Here is a 25,096-nt window from a genome sequence, read left to right on the forward strand (position 1 = left end):
TTAGTAGACCCTGTGTCAAAACAAAAATTGTGGAGTAAGGGCAATTACAATCATTTTCTTTCTTTTTTTTATTTTTATATTTTTAAACTTTTTTTTTCTTTCTTTTTTTTTTTTTTTGGCCAGTCCTGGGCCTTGGACTCAGGGCCTGAACACTGTCCCTGGCTTCTTTTTGCTCCGCCATTTCTGGCTGTTTGCTGTATATGTGGTGCTGGAGAATTGAACCCTGGGCCTCATGTATAGGAGGCAAGCACTCTTGCCACTAGACCCTCTCTTCAGCCCCTATTTTCTTTCTTTTTGTTAAAGGAAACTTGATTGTCATTTAAAATTTTGCAAGTTCAGGAGAACATAAAGAAGAAAATGAAAATGGCCTGTGATTGCCAACTATATTGTTCCATATCCACTCAATGCATATTCATAATTTATTGGACATATTTACAATAAAAATTCTTTTTCATGGTATTCTCATATATTTGAGATTGTAGCTCTGTAGTGTTTAATTCTTGGCAGGATAAAATGTGTTGATTTTTAGTATAACCTTAATGCTGTTTTTCATTCTTTAATTTGTCCTGTTTCTCATTCAGTCGAGAGTAGATGTGTATGTGGCACACATTCCTGCTGGAACTTCTGTGCAAAACATGTTACACTGGAAGCAGGTAGGCATTTTAGGAGTATAGCTGGATTTGGGTAAACTGAGATGTTGGAAAGTGGCAAGCATTGGCTGATGTACCTCTCTCTCCAGCTTTTCTCACACTTGAAAGACAGTTTCATTAGAAATCTCATGAGGTTTCATTCCTGTGTTTGTGTTGTCTGTGTTTCCTATGTGAGCCACCAATGTTGATGATGAGGTCACCAAACAGCTTTGAGCTTTGTCTTCTGTCTTCTTCCTCTCTTCCCCTGCCTTCTACTTTGTTTGCCTCTCAGTTACTATTTCCTACTTACTTGTCTTTCCTCCCTCTCCATCTCATGTTCATTTGGATCACAGATTTATTTTAATTCTGTGTTGTTTCATAAAGTAAGATTTGGGAGTAGCAATGGAGATAGGAGCTGTTATTTCTGCTCTCGCCTATGAGTACAAAGTGTTTGGAATGCCACGCCAAGCATGAGCATGGAGTGGAAACACTAACTTTGAAAATAGAGTTTGCTCATTTAATCACAAAAGTAACACATGCTTGCTCCATATCATATACTCGCAAACTAGGGGCATTACTTTATAATTAAAATAATTTACATATATACATTCACAAATTAAAAATGTGTATTTAGAGTTATCAAATACCTCTATATTCTGCTATATATTCATAAAATGATTGATACAAGTATATATACACATAGCAATAGATATACAAATAGATTATTTTGTTCTTATTTTTTTCTTCCTTTTCAATATGTCAGGAATTTTTTGCAAGTCTAGACATCTTTGAGATTTTTTCCAGGCAATTTTATCTTATATGTAAAATAATTCACAATTAAATTTTAAACAACCTTATTAGAAGTGTTTCACAATATAATCAGCCAGGACGATTTAATGGACTAGTAATTGTTTTGTTTATTTGAATATGTGTATGTATGTGTGTGTGTGTTTGTGTGTTGGTACTGAAGCTTTTACTCAAAGTCTTGAGCTTCTATTTGGTTTTTTATTTCATACTTGACTCCTGAGCTTAAGGATGAAATATTCTTCCCAGGCTTGCTTAGAATCTAGTCCTCACACATCAGCCTCCCGCATAGGAAGTATTATAGCAATTGACTGGATTGCTTCTGAAAATGACCTCTTTTAATTAAACTTTGCTGTGAAAACATAATTAGGTTTGGGTTTGTACTACTGTGTATAAATGCGTATATAAGTATGTGTACATAAGCTGTGTATAAATGTGTATAAAAGACTTGGGGCAGGGATATGGCCTAGTGGAAGAGTGCTTGCCTTGCATACATGAAGCCCTGGGTTTGATTCCCCAGCACCACATATATAGAAAAGCCAGAAGTGGCTCTGTGTCTCAAGAGGTAGAGTGCTAGCCTTTAGAGAAAGAGCTCAGAGACAGTGCTCAGAACCTGAATTCAAGCTCCTAGTCCAACAACAACTGAAAAAGATGCACTGGAATCCTAATCATGTATTCAATTGAAAGCACATTTTGCAAATACTTAAAATTTAATGTAATTATTAAAACAAAAAAATTACAGACTCCTATGTGTGCAGCAACTCAGATTCATTTGTACTGCAGAAACTACAGGAGAATTTTGATTTCATTTTTTAAAATATCCTAAAGAGCTTTTATAAAGGGCTATTTTTAAATTAATTGAACATAAATTTTTTTACAAGGTGTTGTGCAAAGAGGGTGCAGTTACATAGTAGGGCAGTGTGTACATTTCTTATGATATCTTATGACCTGTTTTTCTATCCCTTGTCTAGGTCAGGTAGACATATATGCAATATACAATATATCAAGAACATATACAGTATTCACAGACTCGGTCTCTACTGTCTCTCCATCTCCCTTTGTTAACAGTTATATATCAGGGAGATCATGCCCCTTTGTTTTCTGTGTTCTAGGCTTGTCTCACTCAACATTATTTGTTCGAGTTCTGACCATTTCCCTGCGAATAACAATATTTCACCATTCCTAATCGCTATGTAGTATTCCATTGTGTATAAGTACCATATTTTTTGGATCCATTCGTCTGTGGAGGGGCATCTGGGTTGTTTCCATATTTTGGCTATTGTGAATTGTGCCGCGATAAACATGGAAGTACAAATGTCTTTTTTTTTCTGAATTTTTTTTTTTTTTTTTTTTTTGGCCAGTCCTGGGCCTTGGACTCAGGGCCTGAGCACTGTCCCTGGCTTCTTCCTGCTCAAGGCTAGCAGCACTCTGCCACTTGAGCCACAGCGCCGCTTCTGGCCGTTTTCTGTATATGTGGTGCTGGGGAATCGAACCTAGGGCCTCGTGTATCCGAGGCAGGCACTCTTGCCACTAGGCTATACCCCCAGCCCTACAAATGTCTTTTTGATATCTTGGGTTTTGCTGTTTAGGATAGATGCCTAGGAGTGGTATGGCTGGGTCATAGGTTAAGTCTATATTGAGCTTTTTGAGAAACCTCCATACTGTTTTCCAAAGTGGTTGTACTAATTTGCACTCCCCCCAACAAGGGAGAAGGGTTCATCTTTCCCCACAGCCCCTTCAGCATTTGTTGTTTCCTGAGTTCAGAGTATAGGCCATTCTAACTGGGGTGAGGTGGTATCTCAGGGTTGTTTTTATTTGCATTTCCTTTACTAGCAGGGATGTTGAGCATTTCCTCATGTGTTTCTTTGCCATTTATATATCTTCTCTTGTGAAGTCTCTCTTTAGCTCTTTTGCCCATTTCCTAATAGGTTTATTGGGCTTGGAGGGACTTAGTTTTTTTAGTTCTCTGTAGATGACCGATATCAGGCCTTTGTCTGTTGCTGTGCTGGTAAATATCCTTTCCCACATCGTTGGCTATATTTCAATTTTGGTGGCTATGACCTTAGCTGTGCAGAAACTTTTTAATTTGTAGTAGTCCCATTTGTCGAGTCTTTCCCGTATTTGTTGTGCCCCTGGGACTCTATTCAGGAAGTTCCTTCCTGTGCCTATAAGTTCTAGTGTCTTTCCTACTCTGTCCTTCAGTAGTTTCAAGGATTCAGGTCTGATATTGAGGTCCTTGATCCATTTTGAGTTGATCTTGGTGCATGGTGATAGGCTTAGGTCTACTTTGAGTTTTCTGCATATGGCTGCCCAGTTCTCCCAGCACCAGTAGTTGAAGAGGCTATGTTTATTCCATTGTATGTCTTTAGCTCCTTTGTCGAATATCAGTTGGCTGTAAGAGTGCGGTTTTATTTCTGGGTCTTCAGTTCTAATCCACTGGTCTTCAGATCTGTTTTTATACCAATACCATGCTGTTTTTGTTATGATGGCCTTGTAGTAGAGCTTGAAGTCTGGTATTGTGATACCTCCAGCACTATTTTTTTGTCTAGAATTGCTTTGGCTATTCTAGGTTTTTTGCTGTTCCATATGAATTTATGGATTGGTTTCTCTATTTCAGTGAAAAATGTGGCTGGGATTTTGATAGGTATTGCATTGAATTTGTATAACAATTTGGGCAATTTGGCCATTTTCACTATATTGATTCTGCCTACCCATGAGCATGGGAGGTCTTTCCATCTCCTTGTGTCTTCTTTGATTTCCCTTATTAGATTTTTGTAGTTTTCATTGAATAGGTCCGTCACGTCCTTGGTTAAGTTGATCCCTAGGTACTTTATTCTTTTTTTGGCTACTGTAAATGGAATTGTTTCCATAATTTCCTTTTCTGTTTGTCTATTGCTGGTGTACAGAAAAGCTGCTGATTTTTGTGGATTGATTTTGTATCTTGCTACTTTGCCGAATTGCTTCATTAGGTGTAGGAGTTTGGGTACTGAGTTTTTTGGGTCCTTCAGATATAAGATCGTGTCGTCTGCAAATAGGGATAACTTGATTTCTTCCTTGTGGATGTGGATCCCTTTGATGTCCTCCTCTTGCCTTATTGCTATGGGTAGGGATTCCAGCACTATGTTGAACAGAAGTGGGGAGACTGGGCATCCTTGTCTTGTTCCTGAGTTTAGGGGGAATGATTTAAGTTTCTCTCCATTTAATATGATATTAGCAGTTGGTCTGTTGTATATGGTATGGTTTTTTGTTTTGAGGAATGTTCCATCTATTCCTGTTCTCTCCAAAGCTTTTAATAGGTATGGATGTTGTATTTTGTCAAAGGCTGAGATAACAATGTAATTCTTAATTTTAGATCTGTTTATGTGGTGAATTACGTTGATTGATTTACGGATGTTGAACCATCCTTGTGACTGAAGGATGAAGCCTACTTGGTCATGATGTATGATTTTCTTGATCAGTTTCTGGATCCTGTTAGCTAATATTTTATTAAGGAGCTTTGCATCTGTGTTCATTAGTGATATTGGTCTGTAGTTCTCTTTTTTTGTTGGATCTTTGCCTGGTTTGGGAATGAGTATGATATTAACTTCGTAGAATGAGTTTGGGATTTCTCCCTCTGTTTCTATTTTGCGGAAGAGGTTGAGGAGTATTGGTATTAGCTCCTCACTAAAGGTTTTGTAGAATTCGTTGTTGAATCCATCTGGGCCTGGGCTTTTCTTAGTAGGGAGGTTCTTGATTACCTCCTGTATCTCACCATAAGTTATTGGTTTATTTAGTTGATTTATTTCTTCTTGGTTCAGTTTGGGCAGTTTGTACTTCTCTAAGAAAAGTTATTCTTTTTTGCTGAGTAGAGGTTTTGGAAATAGCTCCTTATGATTGTTTGAATATCGTGTGTACTTGTTGTAATTTTTCTGGTGGAGTCCCTGATTTTACGTAAATGAGTCTCTTCTCTTCTTTTTTTTTGTAAGTCTTGCAAGGGGTCTGTCAATTTTGTTTATTTTCTCAAAGAACCAGCTTTTAGTCTTATTTATTTGTTGGATGGTCTTTCTATTTTCAATCAGATTTATCTCTTCTTTAATCTTTGTGATCTCTCCCCTCCTAGTCGTTTTAGATTCTGTCATTTCTTGTTTCTCCAGTTGTTTTAGTTTCATCATGAGGTTATTCACCTGCTCTGCTTCCCTTCTTTTAATGTGGGTGCTGAGTGCAATGATCTTGCTCCTCAGTACTGCCTTAGCTGTGTCCCATAGGTTTCTTTGTGATGTGTTTTCTTTGTCATTGTGGCTTATGAATTCGTTGATTTCATCTTTAATTTGGTCTGTGGCCCAAGTGTTGGATAGCAGCGTGGCGTTAAGCCTCCAAGAGTGTGTATAGTCTCCGTGGTATCCTTTGTTGTTGAGGGTTACCTTTAATCCACTGTGATCAGATATAATACATGGGATATCAATACTTTTGTATTTGCTAAGGTTCTTTGTGTGGGCTATGACATGGTCTATTTTGGAATATGATCCATGGGCTGCTGAAAAGAAGGTGTATTGGGTCTCTGTAGGGTGAAAAGTTCTATATAGGTCTGTTAGATCCATTTGGGAAATGGTGTTATTTAGGTCCACAGCTCCCTTACTAATCCTCTCGGTGTTGGATCTGTCTCTTGGAGAGAGAGGAGTATTTAAGTCACCCACTATGATTGTGTTTGCGTCTATCTTGCTCTGTAATTCTGTGAGAATTTGCTTGACATATGTAGGGCCTCTTTTGTTCGGTGAGTATACATTTATCACCGTGATTTCTTGATTCTGGATTTTTCCTTGTATTAATATGTAGTGTCCTTCTTTGTCTTTTTGCGTGGACTTTATTGAGAAGTCCAGCTTGTCTGAGATCAGAATGGCTACACCTGCCGTTTTGGTGGGTGCATTTGCTTGGTAGATCTTGCTCCATCCTTTCATTCGAAGCCTGTTTTTGTCCCTTGCTGTAAGGTGGGTCTCTTGTAGACAGCAGATGTCAACTCTTTGTTTGTGAATCCATTCTGCCAGTCTGCTCCTCTTTATCGGGGAGTTTAAACCATTTATATTTAAAGAGATTAAGGATAAGGGTGTTTTTTCTCCTTCCATTTTCTTGTTGGGCAGGTTTTTCCTCTTTTTTTTTCCTGTCTTTAGTGAGCTGGTGTTTCTGCTGGACTTTGGCTATTGAAGTTTCTTTCTGATTCTGTCTGTGTGTCTTTACGATCTCTGTTGGGTGGGGTTCCCCTCTTAATATTCGCTGTAGGGCTGGTTTTTTATTCACATACTCCTTTAGCTCCTCTTTGGTGTGGAAAGATCTGGTTCTCCCTTCGAATGTGAACTCCAATTTCGCTGGATATTTGATCCAAGGTTGTAAATTGTTATTCTGAAGTACTTGGATGGTGTTCTTCCACTCACTTTGAGCTTGGTAAGTTTGTGTGGATAAGTCAGATGTTATTCGAATCCTCTTCCCATTGAAAAAAGTTTCCTTCTTCGCTTTGGCTGAATTCAGAATTTGCTCTTTAATCTTGAGGTCTGTAGTCTTGAATATTATGTGCCTTGGGGTGGCTTTCCTGGGGTCTGGCCTGCCAGGTGTCCTATAGGCTTCGGTTACCTGGATGGGGTCCCCTGTGAGATTGGGGAAGTTTTCTGCAATAACTTTATTGAGAACATGATTAAGCCCTCTGTTCTGGTATTCGGCTCCTTCTTCTATTCCAGTTATGCGCAGATTATATCTCTTGTCTTTGTCCATTAGTTCCTGGATTAGTCTTCCCTGAAGCTTCACCTTTTCTTGGAGTGTGGTCATTTTCTGGTTGTTGTCAGCTGCTTCATCGTCCAGGCGAGAGATTCTGGATTCTATATGGTCCACTCTTTGTGTTATGGTTTCAATTGCAGAGTTTATGGATGTCAGAATGCTATTGATGGTTGTCATATCAGCTCTGATCGTGGAAATTTCTTCCCTTAAAGAGTTGTATTTTAAATCTATTTTTTCATGCATTTCTATTCTCAGGATGTGGAGATTTTCTTTAAAGGCGGCTTGCATTGTATCCATTTTTGCTTCCATTTCTTTAATTGAGGCTTGCATTGTATCCATTTTTGCTTCCATCTCTTTCTTGGCTTCCTGGGTGTCCTTCCAGATTTCCGCTCTAAACTCCTGGAATTGTTTCCTGATTTCATTTCTGACGCTTTTGATCATTCCTGTTAACATGGCCTCATTTGCTTTTTTAGTCTCCATCTCCTCTTCAGTCGTGCTGCTTTTTGGAGCTGGCGAGTTGGCTTGCCCTTTGATGAACTGAGTTATGTTTCTTTGTGATTTGCGCATCTGGAGGTCTGTGTAGATCTTCCCTCCCTCCTGTGTAGGCGTGTCTACGGCAGCAGGTGCTGTCGCTGTGGCCCCGCCCACCAGTGCAGGGTACGCCTACCAGAGCAGGTGCTGTCGCGGGGGGTGGGGGGGCTGCCCTCCTGTGCCTAAAATCCCAGTTGCAGAGGAATCACAGGGAGGAGGATTGTATTATAAGGCGGGCCCTACGCTAAAAGTATTGAGGATACAGAAAATACACTAAAGTAAAATAGGTTGGAGGCATGCTTGAAATGGTAGAAAATTTGCCAAAAGGAATGAAGTGTAAAGCCCTGGTTTCAAAGTCCAAGACTGCCAAAATAACAATAATGATCACAACAATAAAATATTAACATAACACTCATAAACATGGACACAGAGAAATTCAAAACATTTGTAACTGCTGTCCTTTGAGATAAAATCACATTCTTCCAAGTATACTGTGAGAAATTGAGCCATAGTGTAAAGCAGAATGGATTCATTTCATTTTCTTTTAAAATCAAGATTATATTTGGATGTTGGTATAACACTCAATATGAAGACCTAGATAACTTTAGTGATCTCTAATGATATCTCTACTTGTTGAATTTCTTACTTCTCAAATTGTCTTCCTTTTAGCTTGCAAAATTTCATAGGTTTCAAGCCTTTGACTGGGGAAGCAGTGCCAAAAACTACCTACACTACCACCAGGTAAAGGTTTCTCTGTTTTAATGGAAATGGACCCCCAAAATAACACATCTATGAAACTGGCCTGCCTTACTGGGGTTATGGCTATGCTTAGCTACTAAGGGTTGCCTAAGTAGTACTTGATTTCCCTTCATCCTTTCCAGAAGCTCACAGGTTTGGTGTTGTGGACCAACCTTTCTCTCTCCACTCTTCCCTTGACTCTAAGTAAGAGCCACAGGTTATTGAGAGTGAGCATGAGCACAGACACTACAGAATCAAGTAGTTTTAGGTCTATCACAGGCTCACTAGCTGTGGAGTCCTGGACTCTGTGCGAGCCCTTCCCTATATAGATAGAATTAGTTTCTTTATGTACCAAGCACACTAATGTGTGAGCTACTTTATCTGTGTTTCTTATTTCGTACTCACACCATCCCTGTGACCCACAGCTAGTTACTTTTGATTTCAAGATGAAGAAATTGAGGTTGAATTTTTCTTCCTTGTCTCTCCTAACCAAAAGGAGAAAGTAGGAGGGTCTATCTCAGAGGCCCTCCCCACCTACTTGCGCCTCCAGTTCTCTCTGTCCACCTCTAGAGAGCAGGGGTTCCCTTGCCTGGATTTCAACAGGCCCTGCTGATTAAGTCCATTGTAGTAACTCTGTAGCTTGCATTCTATACTTGAGGATTGGATTTCTTTTTGTTCTGAATGACAACCTGAAAAAAGTTTACCTAGGGTTATTCAAAACTGATTTAGTAATTCTCATATCAGATTTATTGGATAGAGCTTAATGAAGATTGTTTATTGCTGTCTTGAAAATTTTAATCATCCTTTGTTTCTTTCTTTAATTTAAATTGTAGCCTTCCCCTCCCAAGTACAATGTGAAAGACATGCCCGTGCCCTCTGCCTTGTGGAATGGGGCTCAGGACTCTGTGGCAGATGCTGGTGATGTTCGTACCTTACTGCCTCAGATCACCAACTTGCTCTATCACAAGGAAATTCCTGACTATCATCATATAAACTTTATCTGGGGCTTGAATGCCCCCTGGGTGGTGTATGATGAAATGATCACTCTGATGAAGAAATACCAGTGAGAGCCAGAGATCATTCATAGGAAAAGGTGTTTGCTTAATTGTTGTAAAGGGATTGTTTTCTATTCTTAATTCTTTGATACATTTATTTGAAAGAAAACTTGTTATTATAGGTGACCTATTTTCATTAGCTAGAATTCCAAGCACACAGTGGCTCCCTTTGGTGTAATTATGCATATATATGGTGTTAGGGTCTCAAGCATAGTGGCATCTTTGTAGTCTATTAAAAATACTACAGTGGTATGAAAATGTTATGAGTCTCTGTTTTTTCTCCATTTAAAAATATACCCATTTGTCTTTTTTATGCATACCTCAGACAAATTAACTTCTTGGAAAATTTTTAAATGTTGATAGTTGATAATCTTACACTAATTTGAAATCAGTATAAACAGTACCTAGTTCTTATCATCTTTTCTAAATTAGACAAACTTTTGAGTGTAATTAACTTGTACTTGAGTATCAAATGATACATTTTATTTTTCTATGTACCAAATACCTTGACAAATGCAATTATACCTGGGCATTTTTAAATTTTTTATTTATTAATTAAATTTTGTTGACAAGATGTTGTGCAAAAGGGGTACAGTTACATAATAGGCAGTGATTACATTTCTTGTGATATCTTACACCCCCATTTATTTTTTCCTTCCCTAGAGCAGGTAGCATATATACAATACCCAGTGTACCAAAAATATATGCAGTAGCCACGTGGCATACGCCAAAGGTAATTCAGCGAGAACTTTAAATATAATGTCAACAATAGAGTTTGCTTATCCTTGTCTTATATGATCATACATATATAGCTTTTGAGCTATTGTGATCCACTGAGAGGTCTATTTTAGACCTTTTTATGTTTAGTAGTTGTAATGGAAACCCAAAAAGACTATTGAAATAGATTTTCAATGTGGAGTCAATTATTCTCAAATCAGACTAATTGGACAATGTTTAACTGAGATTGTGTTGATTGTAGTTTTGAAAATTATAATAAACCTTTTTTCTTTCTTTTTTTTAATTGTAGAGTTACCCTCCCATGTACAACGTGAAAGACATGCTGGTGCCCACTGCCTTGTGGAATGGGGGTCAAGACTGGCTGGCAGATGCCAGTGATGTCCATATCTTACTGACTCAGATCACCAACTTGGTTTACCACAAAGAAATTCCTGCTTATAATCATATCGACTTTATCTGGGGCTTGAATGCCCCCTGGAGGTTGTATGATGAAATTATCACTCTGATGAAGAAATACCAGTGAGAGTCAGAGATACACAAAAGAGTGTTTGCTTAATTGCTGTAAAATGATTGTTCACTTTTCCCAGGTCATTTGTATTTTTATATTCATGATAACATGGTTTTAAAGATGAATGACCTTCATTAGATAAAATTAGAAGCACACACACTAGGTATATTTTTTCTAATTATGACTATATAAATCAAGTTAGGGACTCAAGCATAGTGTTAATTTTGTAGTCTATTAAAAAAAATACCATAGAGCATGAAAAAGTCATTATGCCTATCTTTTTATCCTCACAATTTAAAGTCTACTCAGTGGTCTTTTTACGCACACTGAAGGCAAATTATCATGTTGGAAAATTTTAAACTGTTGGTAGTTATCGATAATCTGTTGCTGACTTGAGTGCAATATAAAATGTACCTAGCTTTTGTCATCTTTTTCTAAAACTGAAAAATCACCTGTGTAATTACCTTTACTTATGTATCAAATTACACTGTTATCTGTTGTTTTTTTCTACTAAGTACCTTGTCAAGCCCAATGGTATCCCAGCTATTTTAATCAAAATTAGGTAATGGTTCAACCTGCACAAAATAGTGCTCTGGAGTCTTCAAATAGTAGACTCAACAGACTTTTAAAGGTCTATGTCATTATGAATAGCTTAACGACATGTGGAGTCTGTGTTATTTTGATGACATACACTTTAAGAAAAGTGCTACAGAGAGTAAACCACTACCCCTCTCCCTATTATAATAGCCTCTGAACCAGTCCTCTAGGCTCTGCCTGTCCATGTGAAGCCAGCGCCCATGCGAAGTGTCCAAGTTCATTTACATTCACAGAAACTAAGCACAGGAACGATTTCAGAGCTCAGCTCATGGATTGTTTTTTATTTATTTTTGCTCCTATTTTTTAACAATGCAGCTTTGCATGTGGAAGCCCATGTTCACCTGCCTCCATGTTGCCTCTGCATTACTGTGTGAGGAACAGAATGGAACTTGATAGGTCGTTGTATCATAGCTACTTAACAACAGCAAACTAGTGCTTGTCATTGGCTGACTCAGGGAGAATAATAACATTTTAACATTTGAAAGATCATATTTAATATTTCCAATAAAACTCAGCCTCATAGGCCTGAAGGATTGTGTGTATTCCTTTCTTTTCTTTCTTCCTTCCTTTCTTTCTTTCTTTCTTTCTTTCTTTCTTTCTTTCTTTCTTTCTTTCTTTCTTTCTTTCTTTCTTTCTCTCTCTCTCTCTCTCTTTCTTTCTTTCTTTCTTTCTTTCTTTCTTTCTTTCTTTCTTTCTTTCTTTCTTTCTTTCTTTCTTTCTTTCTTTCTTTCCTTCTTTCCTTTCTTTTCCAGTCCTGTGGCTTGGACTCAAGGCCTGAGCACTGTCCCTGGCTTCTTTTTGCTCAAGGCTAGCACTCTGACACTTGAGCCACAGCGCCACTACTGGGCATATTCTATATATGTGGGGCTGGGGAATTGAACCCAGGGCTTCCTGTATATGAGGTAAGCACTCTTGCCACTAGGCCATGTCCTCAGCCCCTGTGTTTCTTTCTTGATGGTTAAAGGATTTACTTTTGGCAGGACTTCTGATTTTCTCCTCTGTTCTTTGTCCTTCCTTCTTGGAAACTTAATTTATGCAGTCCATGCATTTTTGTAATCCCATGGAAAAAAGAAAATAAATACCAAAGCTAAAAAGAGGTTAGTTTGGAAACATAGCCTCCTCCATTGGAAACTGTGAATGGAGTTTAGGAATTAATGAACCCCAGAAGGCAGCAGAAACATAGTTCAAGGCCTGTCTATCCCACTCCCTTTCTCACTAGAACTAGCAGCTAACATGTGCTTTCAGCCTCTAAAACACAGATGTGAGTCCTATGGATAGTTTCTTTGTGTACCAAGCCTGTCTTTTTATTGGTCTTTGTAAATCAAGAGCCCAATAACAGCATTTGAGAAATTGTGAGTCAATATCTATGACAGATGTATGTGATAATAGTGGAATCTCCATTTAGCTAAATGAAATTGGATTCACAGGTAACTTTTGGGAGGGCCTAGCAGCTGACATAGCACCAACCTGATCTATCATGACAGCCACAGAAGAGTGAGATGTGGTGAGGGTGGCACGCTAGGAGGATGTCAAACTTCTTCCTGGCCATAGCTCATCAGGGAGCTCATCTTTCTCCTTTGATAAAGGCATCCTAGCCAACCAAGTATGGATACCTGGGTAGGACAAAAAAGAAAGGGACAGAGTGAGTGTTTCTGTTTGTTGTCTTGTCCAGTAGTAGGGAGAGCTTGTCAGAGTGTGGCTTCAGTGATGCAGGCGACTTGGTTTCTCTTGTTGGGGCCAGTGTCACAGAAGAAGATGCAGCAGTTCCCTTGAGAAGTTGTGGTTTTCTAACATCCCACAGAGACAAGATGCAGCGGAATGATTTCCACTGGTGTCTTTTCTCCTTTTTATCTTCTTTACCAACTTTTCACTAGGGATGTTTCCAAGGACAAGTGGCTAGACCAAGGTAATGGGGGAGATACTGCATAGCCACTCTTTATGAAGTTTGTATTACATTGCTCATTTGGTTTTGGCCGTGCCCTCTTGCCTCAGATGAAGTTGCAAAACTCTTTATCGCCTTCATAGTCTGGCTGAATTCATGTAGTTTTGCTTCATGATTAGCTGACCAAACTTCACCACAGGCCTGTGACAATTTGACAGGGAATCTAGGTCTGTATTTTTCTTTTAAAGTGTGTTGTACCAGTACTGGGATTTGAACTCAGGGCCTGGACCCTTTCCCTTAGCTTTTTTGCTTAAGGCAAGAGCTCTACCACCTCCACAGCATTTCCTCTTCTGGAATTTTTCTGGTTAATTGGAATAAGAGTTTCACAGACTTTCCTGCCTGGCCTGGATTTGAACCACAATTTCAGATCATAACCTCCTGAGTAGCTAGGATTACAGCATAAGCTTCTGTCTCTGTTCTTTTCAACTATTTTTTTTGGGGGGGGGGCGTGGCTAGTCCTGGTTCTTGGACTCAGGGCCTGAGCAGTGTCCCTGGCTTCTTTTTGCTCAAGACTAGCACTCTGCCACTTAAGCCACAGCGCCACTTCTGGCCGTTTTCTGTATATGCGGTGCTGGGGAATTGAACCCAGGGCCTCATGTATAAGAGGCAAGCACTCTTGCCACTAGGCCATATCCCCAGCCTCAACTATTTTTTTTGTGAACATTTCTGGTTCATACAATTATCTCCGCAAGCCACTATCTGAGGAGAGGACCCTATACACTTCAAGTGCCAGCATCTTGGCAGTTCTTGTGTTAGCCTATTAGTTAGTTGTTCTAAAGGAATTAAAGCATTAGAAGTTTAGTTAAATATATACAAATAGGACCTACTTGGGCATTTTAGAGAGAACATGCATCCTTTATCTCCCTGTGCCTCATTTATTTTTTCCATAACCATCATTATTGTACACAGCATATGAAAAGATACTATATTTTAATGGAACTTTAAAAGTCATAATAAGGAACATTTCTTTTTGCATTCACCACACGCTGGCACCCACAGCCTTGCTTGGGAATAGCAGCAAGCTCCTCATCTTCCCTGTCTTATTTTTTGTTGGGAGTGGCGTTTGACAAGAAATGTAACAGTTTCATTCATGTTGTTAGGCTAATGTCAAACTCCTGATATTCCTATCTTTTCTTCTAAGTGCTGAGATTGTCTATCCCACTTCCTAATAATTTTTTTTAGGAGGAGGATTTCTCTGAGCCCTATGTCTAGGGAAAACAGAAAAGGATTGATGGGCCAGCTCGTATTTTGATTATGGGTAAGGCCAGCAATGGCTGTGACATTACTATCTTGGATTATGATGAGAAAAATTTCTTCTGATGTATAACATCAAGAAAATATTCTCGAGTCTGGTGCCTCCCCGCCGCCCGTATCGCCATCGCCGCCGCCGCCACGCGACGACCAACGCTGCCCCCTGCCCTGCAGCCGCCGCCGCCGCCGCCTGCGAAGCCGCCGCCTCAGGACCGGCTATATGATTAGGCCACAATCATCAATGAGTAGACATATTCCTCAGTTCTGTGGTGTTATTGGTCACACATTTATGGAGTTTCTGAAGGGCAGTGGAGATTACCGCCAGGCACAGCACGACCTCTATGCAGACAAGTGAACTGTAGAAATCCATTACTACTCCACCAAGAAGCCCCTGCAAGAGTGGTTAACCTGGACACAGACGTGTTGAATTGCAATCTGCAGAGCATTTTCCAAGAGTTCTGACCTGGATGGGGTAAACCTCAGTGCACTTGCTTTCTATTGCCTCAGTATTACTGGATTGAAGAGTTGCTACTTCCCAATAGGAGGTTCATTTCATTTATCATTACTCCCAGTTTCATAAAGCACTGAGAATTTTAAGTGGAGTATATTGAAGTAGACTTCAGTTTCTTTGCATCATTCCTGTATTCGATTTTTTAAATTCTTTCATAACCCTATTGAGTGTTTAAGTAAGTTAACATGGCTCGAATGAACCGCCCTGCTCCTGTGGAAGTCACGTACAAGAACATGAGATTCCTTATTACGCACAATCCAACCAATGCGACCTTAAACAAGGAACTTAAGAAGTATGGAGTTACCACAATTGTAAGAGTCTGTGAAGCAACTTAGGACACTACTCTGGTGGAGAAAGAAGGCATCCATGTTCTCGATTGTCCTTTTGATGATGGCGCACCACCTTCTAACCAGATTGTTGATGACTGGTTAAGTCTTGTAAAAATAAAATTTCGTGAAGAACCTGGTTGCTGTATTGCAGTGCATTGTGTTGCAGGCCTTGGGAGAGCTCCAGTGCCTGTTGCCCTGGCACTAATTGAAGGTGGAATGAAATATGATGATGCAGTACAGTTCATAAGACAAAAGCGGCGTGGAGCATTTAACAGCAAGCAGCTTCTGTATTTGGAAAAGTACCGACCTAAAATGCGGCTACGCTTTAAAGACACCAACGGTCACAGAAACAACTGTTGCATTCAATAAAACTGGGTGCCTGGTGCCATTGTCTCAGAAATGGAACTTGAGATGGAACCTAATTTGTCATACATATTAGCCAACAATATTGGTTTGGTGAATAAGTTCAGTGAATAGGAATATTGCAAAGCAGTTTATCAGGCTAGAAGCTTGACACAATTGCTGTTTGGGTTTTATCGACCTATTTGGACACTTAGAAAAAAAATCCTTGCTGTTCAGCATCATATCAATTGACCTTTCCTAAAAATCATTGAGTTACATTTTTAAATTTATTCCCATGCCAGAATATTTATCAGTATATAAGAAATTTAGAAGGATTAGGTGCCAAAATATCCAGCACAATACTTGTATATTTTTAATACCATTCAGAAACAAAATTTCAGACTCTAGACCTGTATGGTTTATTCATTCCTTCAGTCATTTCAAACATTGTAGGGCCTCTGTGGCTTTTTGCCTACTCATTTTGTGTTTACATCTCCCACATTCATACATCAGGTTTGTGTAGCCATTAATACTTTTTTTTTTCTCAAATTTTTATTATCAAACTGACGTACAGAGAGGTTACAGTATCATACGTTGGGCATTGGATACATTTCTTGTACTGTTTGTTGCCTTGTCCCTCATGCCCCCCTCCCTTCCCCCCTTTCCCTCCCCACCCCAGGTGTTCAGTTCACTTACACCAAACAGTTTTGCAAGTATTGCTTTTGTAGTTATTTCTCTTTTTTTACCCTGTGTCTCTCAAATTTGGTATTCCCTTTGAATTTCCTACTTCCAATACCAGTAAACACGGTTTCCAATATACTCAGATATGATTACAGAGATAGTGTAGGTACAAACATAGGAAGGTGATACAAAACATTATCAATAATAGAAACTACACATACACATAGGACGTTGAAAGTAGTTACAACTGTGATATATCACTTGTTTCCATAACATGGAGTTCATTTCAATTAGCATCATCTTATGTGTTTCTAAGGGTATAGCTATTGGGCCTTGTGATGCTCTGCTATGGCTTGCCTAAACCTGTACTAATGATTCCCAATAAGGGAGGCCATAGAGTCCATGTTTCTTTGGGTCTGGCTCACTTCACTTAGTATAACTATTTCCAAGTCCTTCCATTTCCTTACAAATGGAACAATGTCATTCTTTCTGACAGAGGCATAAAATTCCATTGTGTAAATGTACCACATTTTCCTGATCCATTCATCTATGGAGGGGCATCTGGGTTGGTTCCAGCTTCTCGCTATGACAAATTGTGCTGCGATGAACATTGTTGTGCTGGTGGCATTACTGTGATTTTGTTTGTGGGCTTTTGGATAGATACCCAAAAGTGGGGCTGCTGGGTCATAGGGGAGTTCTATATTGAGCCTTCTGAGGAATCTCCATACTGCTTGCCAGAGTGGCTGAACCAGTTTACATTCCCACCAACAATGAAGTAGGGTTCCCTTTTGGCCACATCCCCTCCAACAATTGTTATTATTAGTTTTCTTGATATATGACATTCTTGCTGGGGTGAGATGGAATCTCAATGTTGTTTTGATTTGCATTTCCTTTATGGCCAGTGATGTAGAGCATTTTTTCATATGTCTATTGGCCATTCTCATTTCCTCATCAGAGAAGTTTCTTTGTAAGTCTTTAGCCCACTTGATGAGGGGGCTATTGGTTCTTTGCAGTTTTGTTTTGGAAGAAGGTAATTTTTTTAGTTCTGCATATATTTTAGAGATGAGGCCTTTGTCTGTTGAATGTCCGGTAAAGATCTTCTCCCAGTCTGTGGGCTTTCTGTTTATCTTGAGTGCTATGTCCTTTGCCGTGCAGAAGCTCTGGAGTTTGATGCAGTCCCATTTGTCCAACCTTTCTTTGATTTGTATCCTTTCAGGGTCTTTGTTAAGGAAGTTCTGTCCTGTGCCAAGGAGCCCAAGTGTTTCTCCTACTCCTTCCTTTAGTGTCTTCAGGGTGCCTGTTTTGATTTCAAGGTCTTTAATCCATTTGGAATTGATTTTGGTGCAGGGTGATATATAAGGATCTAGTTTTAGTTTGTTGCATGTGTTGAGCCAGTTTTGCCAGCACCACTTGTTAAAGAGGCTATCTTTCTTCCATACTATTGTTTTAGCTCCTTTATCAAAGATTAAGTAGGCATAGTTCTGTGGGTTTAATTCTGGGTCTTCAATTCTGTTCCATTGGTCTTCAGGCCTGTTCCGGTGCCAATACCAAGCTGTTTTTATTACTATAGCTTTATAATACAGCTTGAAGTTGGGTATTGTAATTCCTCCAGCACTGTTCTTTCTGCTTAGGAGTGTTTTTGCTATTCTAGGTCTTTTATTGTTCCATATGAATTTCTGGATTGCTTCCTCTATTTCATTAAAGAATGGTGTTGGGATATTAATGGGTATTGCATTGAATTTGTAGATAGCCTTTGGCAATATTGCCATTTTGATTACATTAATCCTCCAAATCCAGGAGCATGGGAGGTTTTTCCATTTTCTTAGTTCTGACATAATTTCATTTTTCAAGCTTTTAAAGTTCTCTTCAAAGAGGTCTTTCACTTCTTTGGTTAAGGTTATTCCTAGGTATTTTATGTTTTTGGGGGCTATTGCAAAAGGAGTTGCTTTCCTGATTTCAGCCTCGGTCTTCGGGTTGTTAGCATAGAGAAAGGCCGTTGATTTTTGAAGGTTTATTTTATATCCTGCAACTTTGCCAAAGTTTTGTATCAGCTCTAGTAGCTTGGGGGTAGAGTCTATGGGATTCTTTAGGTATAGGATCATGTCATCTGCGAAGAGAGAAAGTTTAACTTCATCTTTTCCTATTTGGATCCCCTTTATATTCTCTTCTTGCCTAATTGCTCTGGCTAGGAATTCTAGTACTATGTTGAAGAGCAGGGGAGAGAGTGGACATCCCTGCCTTGTTCCTGATTTTAAAGAGAATGGCTTTAGTTTTTCACCATTTAGAGTTATGCTTGCTGTTGGTTTGTCATAAACTGCCTTGAGTATATTCAGGAATGTTCCCTGGAATCCCAGTTTTTCCAGGGCTTTTAGCATAAATGGGTGCTGGATTTTATCGAACGCTTTTTCCACATCCAGAGATAAAACCATGTGGTTCTTTACCTTGCTCCGGTTGATGTGGTGGATTACATTAATTGACTTGCGTATATTAAACCAGCTTTGCATCCCTGGGATGAATCCAGTTTGATCGTGGTGTATGATTTTTTTGATGACCTGTTGAAGTCGATTGGCCAGAATTTTGTTGAGAATTTTTGCATCTATGTTCATCAGGGAGATTGGTCTGTAGTCCTCTTTCCGTGATGAGTCTCTGCCTGGTTTTGGGATGAGGGTTATACTGGCTTCATAAAATGAGTCTGGCAATGAACGTTCTCTTTCAATTTCATTGAAGAGTTTGAGAAATATTGGAGTGAGTTCTGTTTTGAAGGCCTTGTAGAATTCTGCGGTGAATCCATCTGGACCTGGGCTTTTCTTGGATGGGAGATCATTTATTGCTGTTTCTATTTCAATACTGGATATGGGTCTGTTTAGAAGGTTTAAGTCTTCATAGTTGAGTTTGGGGGTATCAACTTTTTCTAGGAAATCATCCATTTCTTCCAAGTTCTCGAATTTGTTGGCATAAAGGTTTGCAAAATAGTCCCTTATTATTTTCTGAATTTTGGTTATTTCTGTGGTGATGCTACCTGTTTCATCTCTTATCTTGTTTATTTGAGTGTGCTGCCTTCGTTCTTTGGTCAGGTTTGCCAGGGGTCTGTCTATCTTGTTGATTTTTTCAAAGAACCAACTCTTTGTTTTGTTGATTCTTTCGATGGTTTTTTTCGTCTCTAATTGATTTAATTCTGATTTGATTTTAATTATTTGCTTCCGTCTATTGACTTGGGGTTTGGCTTGCTGTTCTCTCTCCAGAAAATTGAGGTGCTTCCTTAAATTACTGAGTTGCTGTTTCTCCAGTTTGTTGATGTATGTACTCAGAGATATAAATTTTCCTCTGAGTACTGCCTTTGCTGTGTCCCAAAGGAGCTGGTACTTTGTGCCCTCAACTTGGTTGAAGTCCATAAACATTTGAATTTCTGTTTTAATTTCTTCAATGATCCACTGATGGTTCAGCAGTGTGTTCTTTAGTCTCCATGAATTGTGGGATTTTCTGTGGTGGCTGAATGAGTTGAGCTCTAATTTTATTCCATTGTGGTCTGAAAGAATGCAGGGAATGATTTTGATACTTCTGAATTTGTACAGATTTTCTTTGTGCCCTAAGATGTGATCTATTTTGGAGAATGTTCCGTGTGCTGCCGAAAAGAATGTGTATTCTGTCCTTGCTGGGTGGAATATTCTGTAGATGTCGATTAAGTCTAGTTGGTCTATGCAATTGTTTAGTTCTGTGGTTTCTTTGTTCAGTTTTTGGCGTGTTGATCTGTCCAGAGGTGATAGTGGAGTGTTAAAGTCCCCCACTATCATTGTGTTTGGGTCTATGAATGTTTTTAGAGCAAGTAGTGTTTGTTTGATGAAGTTGGGTGCTCCTGCATTTGGCGTGTAGATATTTAGGATGGTTAGTTCTTCCTGTTGGAGAGATCCTTTTACTAGTATGTAGTAACCTTCTTTGTCTCTTCTTACCTTTTTTAATTTGAAGTCAATTTTGTCTGATACTAGGATTGCAACTCCAGCCTGCTTATGGGGGCCATTTGCTTGATAGATTTGTTTCCAGCCTTTCACTTTTAGAAGATGTTTGCTTTTGCTGGATAGATGTGTCTCTTGGAGGCAGCAGAAAGATGGATCTTGATTTTTGATCCAAGTTATGAGCCTATGTCGTTTGATTGGAGAATTAAGTCCATTAATGTTGACAGTTAGGATTGAGAGGTGATCGTTTGTTCCTTTCATTATCACTGTCTTGTTTAAAACTGTGTCTTCCCATTTCTTGATCTAGTGTTTACTAATTAGGGTTCATTTCTATGTCTGTGTTGGGATCTTGATTATTTTCCCTGTATAGTACATCTTTAAGGATTTTGTGTAAAGCTGGTTTGGTGGAGATATATTGTTTCAGTTTTTCCTTATTGTGGAAGACTTTTATTTGACCTTCGGCTATGAAGGAGAGTTTGGCTGGGTACAGAATTCTTGGTTGGTAGTTATTTATATTTAGAGTTTGGTATACTTCATTCCAGGCTCTCCTTGCTTTCATGGTCTCTGCTGAGAAGTCTGGGGTAATTCTGATTGCTTTTCCTTTATATGTGATTGTTTTCTTTGCCCTAACAGCTTTGAGTATTTTTTCCTTGCACTCTGCTGAAGCTGTTTTGATCACAATGTGTCCGTGGGAAGTCCTATTCTGGTCTGGTCTATTTGGGGTTCTAAATGCTTCTTGTATCTGTATAGGCCTTTCCTTCTGGATGTTTGGGAAGTTCTCAGCTAATATTCTGTTAAATAGGTTGCCTATCCCATTAACCTCTTTCTCCAAGTTTTCCTCAATACCTATTATCCTTAAATTGGGCTTCCTGATTGTGTCTTGAATCTCCTGTAGCCATCTGTTTTGTTGCTTGGACTGGATTTGTATTGATTTTTGATCTTTCTCCATAGAATCTAAGGAATCTTCAGCTCCTGAGATTCGATCCTCTGCTTCAGTTAGTCGGGACTGTAGGCTAGCTACTTGATTTCGAATCTCTTTTCCTTCTGACTGGTCTTTCCTGATGATTTCCATGTCATTTCTTAGGTCCTGTATGGACTTCTTTACTTCATTAACTTCATTACTTTGGTTTTGAGTGTTGTCTCTCAAATCTTTAAGTTGGGTAGCTATCTTTTCATTTGCCTCTTGAAGCTCACTTATATTTCTCTTTGTGGATGCCATGAAATTCTCCATTAATTTTTGCTTTGCCTCCTCACGCTCTAACATAATTGACTGAAGTGATTCAAACTTTTCATTTATCATGTTTATCAGTAAACTTTGTAGAGCATTTTGGGGGTTTTCTTCTATGTTTTTGATTGACTGCTCTGCTTCCTGCTTGTTTTGGGTGGGGGATAAGACTTCATTATTTGCCATCTTTCTTGTGTTTCTTCTGCCCATTTGAATTGGGAATGCCAGTCTACCAGCACCTGTGAGCACTGTTTAAGACCCAAAGCAGCCCTTACCAAGCACTGTTGTGTAAATCTTACAATTTCACAATTATATACAGATAACTTGTATACCTGTCCATAAAGTTAGATTTGGTGTTCCTAAAGAATACAATTTCAATATAACATCTGATCCTGGGCCCTGTATTCAGTAGTTACTTATTTACTGTTACAACCTTATACACAATTCTTGTTTTTATATTAAGTTCTTTTAGGACTGGCTTTCTCTATGAACCCCTTTGATTCACTCGTATTAAGCTGGGATATCCTCTATCCAATAACCAGTAGTCGATGGAGCCTGGAGGTCCAGGCAGTAAGTCAGGGGGGTAAGTTGGAGGTAGTAAAGAGAATAGAGTAAAGTGTATTGGGGGGGTGGTGGTGATTTTGGTTTAGTTTCAGTGACGTGGAAATGTGGAGAAGAGTAGAATCAGTAGAAAGCACATTGATAAAATGACAGACACTGGAGAGTTAGCAGAAAAGGGTGTAGGTGTTATTTATAGGAAAGTAATTTTTAAAGGAAGAGGACGCAACGAGAGAAATGAAGTAAAAATACTGGAAGACAGATGCACAAAACAGAGAAAAATTATTTAACAAGGAAGCATAAGTAAATAAAAAGGAATATAACAGAAAAGGGACAACCCAAGCAAATAAACAAACAAAAAAAACTTGATAAAACAAACCAGTAAAAATGGAAAACAAACAAACAAACAAACAAACAAACAAAAAACAGCCAATGATGTTTCAGGTGTGAAAAAATTAAAAAGAAAATTTAAAAGAAAAGTTAAAAAAAATGTTTGAAAAGAAAAAGAAACCAGTCTCTGGTTTCTCTGCAATGGACTGCAGTCTATTTTCCTGATTGGCTGGTTTGACTTGATTTCAGTTGGCAAGGGGTGGATCTGTTCTGACCTTCTCCCCTGTTGGTGCAATCGTGGGTCTCTGAGGTTCGCACAGCTTGCAGGCAGGCCTTGGGCGTCCTCTGTCGATGGGGACGTGGGCAGTCACAGGAACTGTGGCTCCTCTGTCTGCTGTGGGGCCGTTGCCTTTGATGCCTGGACTTGACTAGACTGTGAACTCTGCAGAGCGTGGCGCCTCTGGGCTGTTTTGCTCCACTAAGAGTTGCTTGCCTGAGGGAGGCGGCCTCTTTGGCATAGGTAGCTATGGAATGCAGCTCCGTTTTGGGCTGGGAATTAGCTTCCTCTGTGACAGGACTGTTTAGCTGTCCCCGGAACTGTTTGTTCCTCCTTCTGTTGTTTCCGTGCCCCTGGTAGCTGCTCGAAGCTTTTGCTTTAAGTTTAGAAGTTCCGGCCTGGAGGGCGGGGCATCTCTGTATAATCCCCGGACTCGCCTCCCGCCAGGGCAGGGGGCGTTCTGGGCGGAGCTGGTTCTCACTGATTCCGCCCCTCCTGCCCTTTTCAAAGATGGCTTTTTTGACCTCGCTTTCCCCAGGCCTGCTTCAGTTCCAGTCTGGTCTGACCCTATGCCAGTGGCAAAGATGGCGCTTTGCTCTGGCGGTGGGGACAGGGATGCCTTCCAGAAGCTGGACTGTGGGCACAAGTGAGGATAACTTTTGGGGTACTCACGCTGTCTCTGCGATGTCAGGTCCTCCGTGCTCGGCTGCCGTCTGGAGTATTTCTCGCTTTAGCTGCGCAGAGTGCGGGGGGCTGTGCCCGGCACTGTGCCGGAGCCGGCGCTGGCGCCTCGGCGGGACGCAGCCCGGAGCTCAAAACTGTGTTTTCAGACCAGCAAAGTCGATTTTTCCTTCCTGTTCACAATCTCTGTACTGTTAGAACTTACTTTGGCTGTCTTTCTCGGAGAAACACTTTCTATGAGGTGAGAAACTACAATATCGGAGGGAGCTCTGCAGGGCTCAGCCGCTCCTCCACCGTCTTCACCGGAAGTCCGTAATACTTTTTTTTTTAAACCAATTCTTAAGGTGATTATTTAATGTCTTTCTATATGTCTTTATACTGTTATGGGAAACATCCATTTTGAAAGTCTTCATTGTTACAGAAGCACATGTCTTTAATAATGTCTCCAGACAAAAAAGCCTTACAGTTAATTTAATGTTTGCACTCTGAGGTGCAGTTTAATAGGGAGGGCCTGAAAAAAAGATGAGAGGGAGCTATTGAATACTTTTAGTAAAATGTTGCTTTTGTCTTGTGCAGAACATGTAGAATATGCTCTTTAATTTAGTAAATATTTTTTGAAGTATAATGCTTTGTTTTTAGCTAAGATTCTTAATCATAAGATTTCTGATACTGTATTATTTTCCATACTTAGAAGTTGTTTACCACCTTATTTTTGGTTTGAATTGTGATTTTTTCCCCCTTTCACTTCCAAGCCTCTCTTGCAAAAAAAAGAAAAGTGGATTTCTGCTAATAAAATTGAGCAGATATCTAATATTTTATAAGCCTTTTGAGCTGTGTAACTTAATATTTGGATACTTGATAATTTGTCTTATATAATTGATAAAATGGTGATGTGTATTTTTAGTTCAACTATATTTTACTGTCTGGGAATGTGTGGTTATAGTTCTGTGGGAGAAACAATTTGTCAGTGTTCACCAGCTTGTAAAAATTTAGTGCAAGACCTTAAACACCTAAATAAATAATTAAATTTATCATCACGGAGATTGTTTTGCTTAAGTTAACTTGTTTTGTAAATGAAGGATGAAATGAAATCAGCATTTTTAAATAAGCTTATAGTTTGTTAGTGTCCTGAACAATTTCTAATACTCAGCTCTTCTCATTATAAACTCCTCTTATTTAAAAGGTCTAGGTAAGATTTTGAACCAATTTATTGTATAGTGAGTAGAAACATATTACAAAGGCCTTGGCTTTTTGAACTTGGTTCAGTTATTAGTGATTTGCTGCAAAGCATCTCATTTGCAATTGATATTTGCAATGTCTCTAAAATTTGAATTATTCATGTGACACTCCTGATTGATAAATGTTGGGCTTCTTTAAATCTGAACAACTTCTCATATTTATGTTAATGTAAAAGAACCTTGTCTACTTATTAATAGTTATAAACCTGAATTCAGAATTTTAGTTAAAAGTGATATCCTCCCATTTACATAATGTACTTCCATCCCTTGCCAGTATAACAATATATCCCATGCTTAAAATTAAGTCAGAGCAAAAGGAAGAATAGATCTCTATAGACCCTTAGTTTTTTAAATTTATTTTTTAAATTCATATTCTGAAAGATAATTTTGTGTAATTGATGCTAAATGTTTTACTGTTTACCACACAGCCCATGAATAG

General features: G+C 39.1%; 1 protein-coding gene and 1 pseudogene across 1 annotated transcript in view; both read left to right on the top strand.

Moving 5' to 3' along the window:
- LOC125346304 (lysosomal acid lipase/cholesteryl ester hydrolase-like) overlaps nucleotides 1-10,900 on the top strand; it is a 28,009-nt gene extending 17,109 nt beyond the window's left edge. Inside the window, exons 7-9 of the mRNA XM_048338745.1 lie at nucleotides 582-653; nucleotides 8,376-8,447; nucleotides 10,527-10,900. Of these exons, the coding sequence (XP_048194702.1) occupies nucleotides 582-653; nucleotides 8,376-8,447; nucleotides 10,527-10,760 (378 nt within the window). The 3' untranslated portion in view covers nucleotides 10,761-10,900. The remainder of the gene's footprint in view (nucleotides 1-581; nucleotides 654-8,375; nucleotides 8,448-10,526) is intronic.
- A 3,936-nt stretch (nucleotides 10,901-14,836) lies between these two features.
- On the top strand, nucleotides 14,837-15,896 carry LOC125346311 (annotated as a pseudogene).
- Nucleotides 15,897-25,096: the final 9,200 nt, after the last annotated feature.

The sequence above is a fragment of the Perognathus longimembris genome, chromosome 2, assembly GCF_023159225.1.
Source record: "Perognathus longimembris pacificus isolate PPM17 chromosome 2, ASM2315922v1, whole genome shotgun sequence".
Lineage (NCBI taxonomy): Eukaryota > Metazoa > Chordata > Mammalia > Rodentia > Heteromyidae > Perognathus > Perognathus longimembris.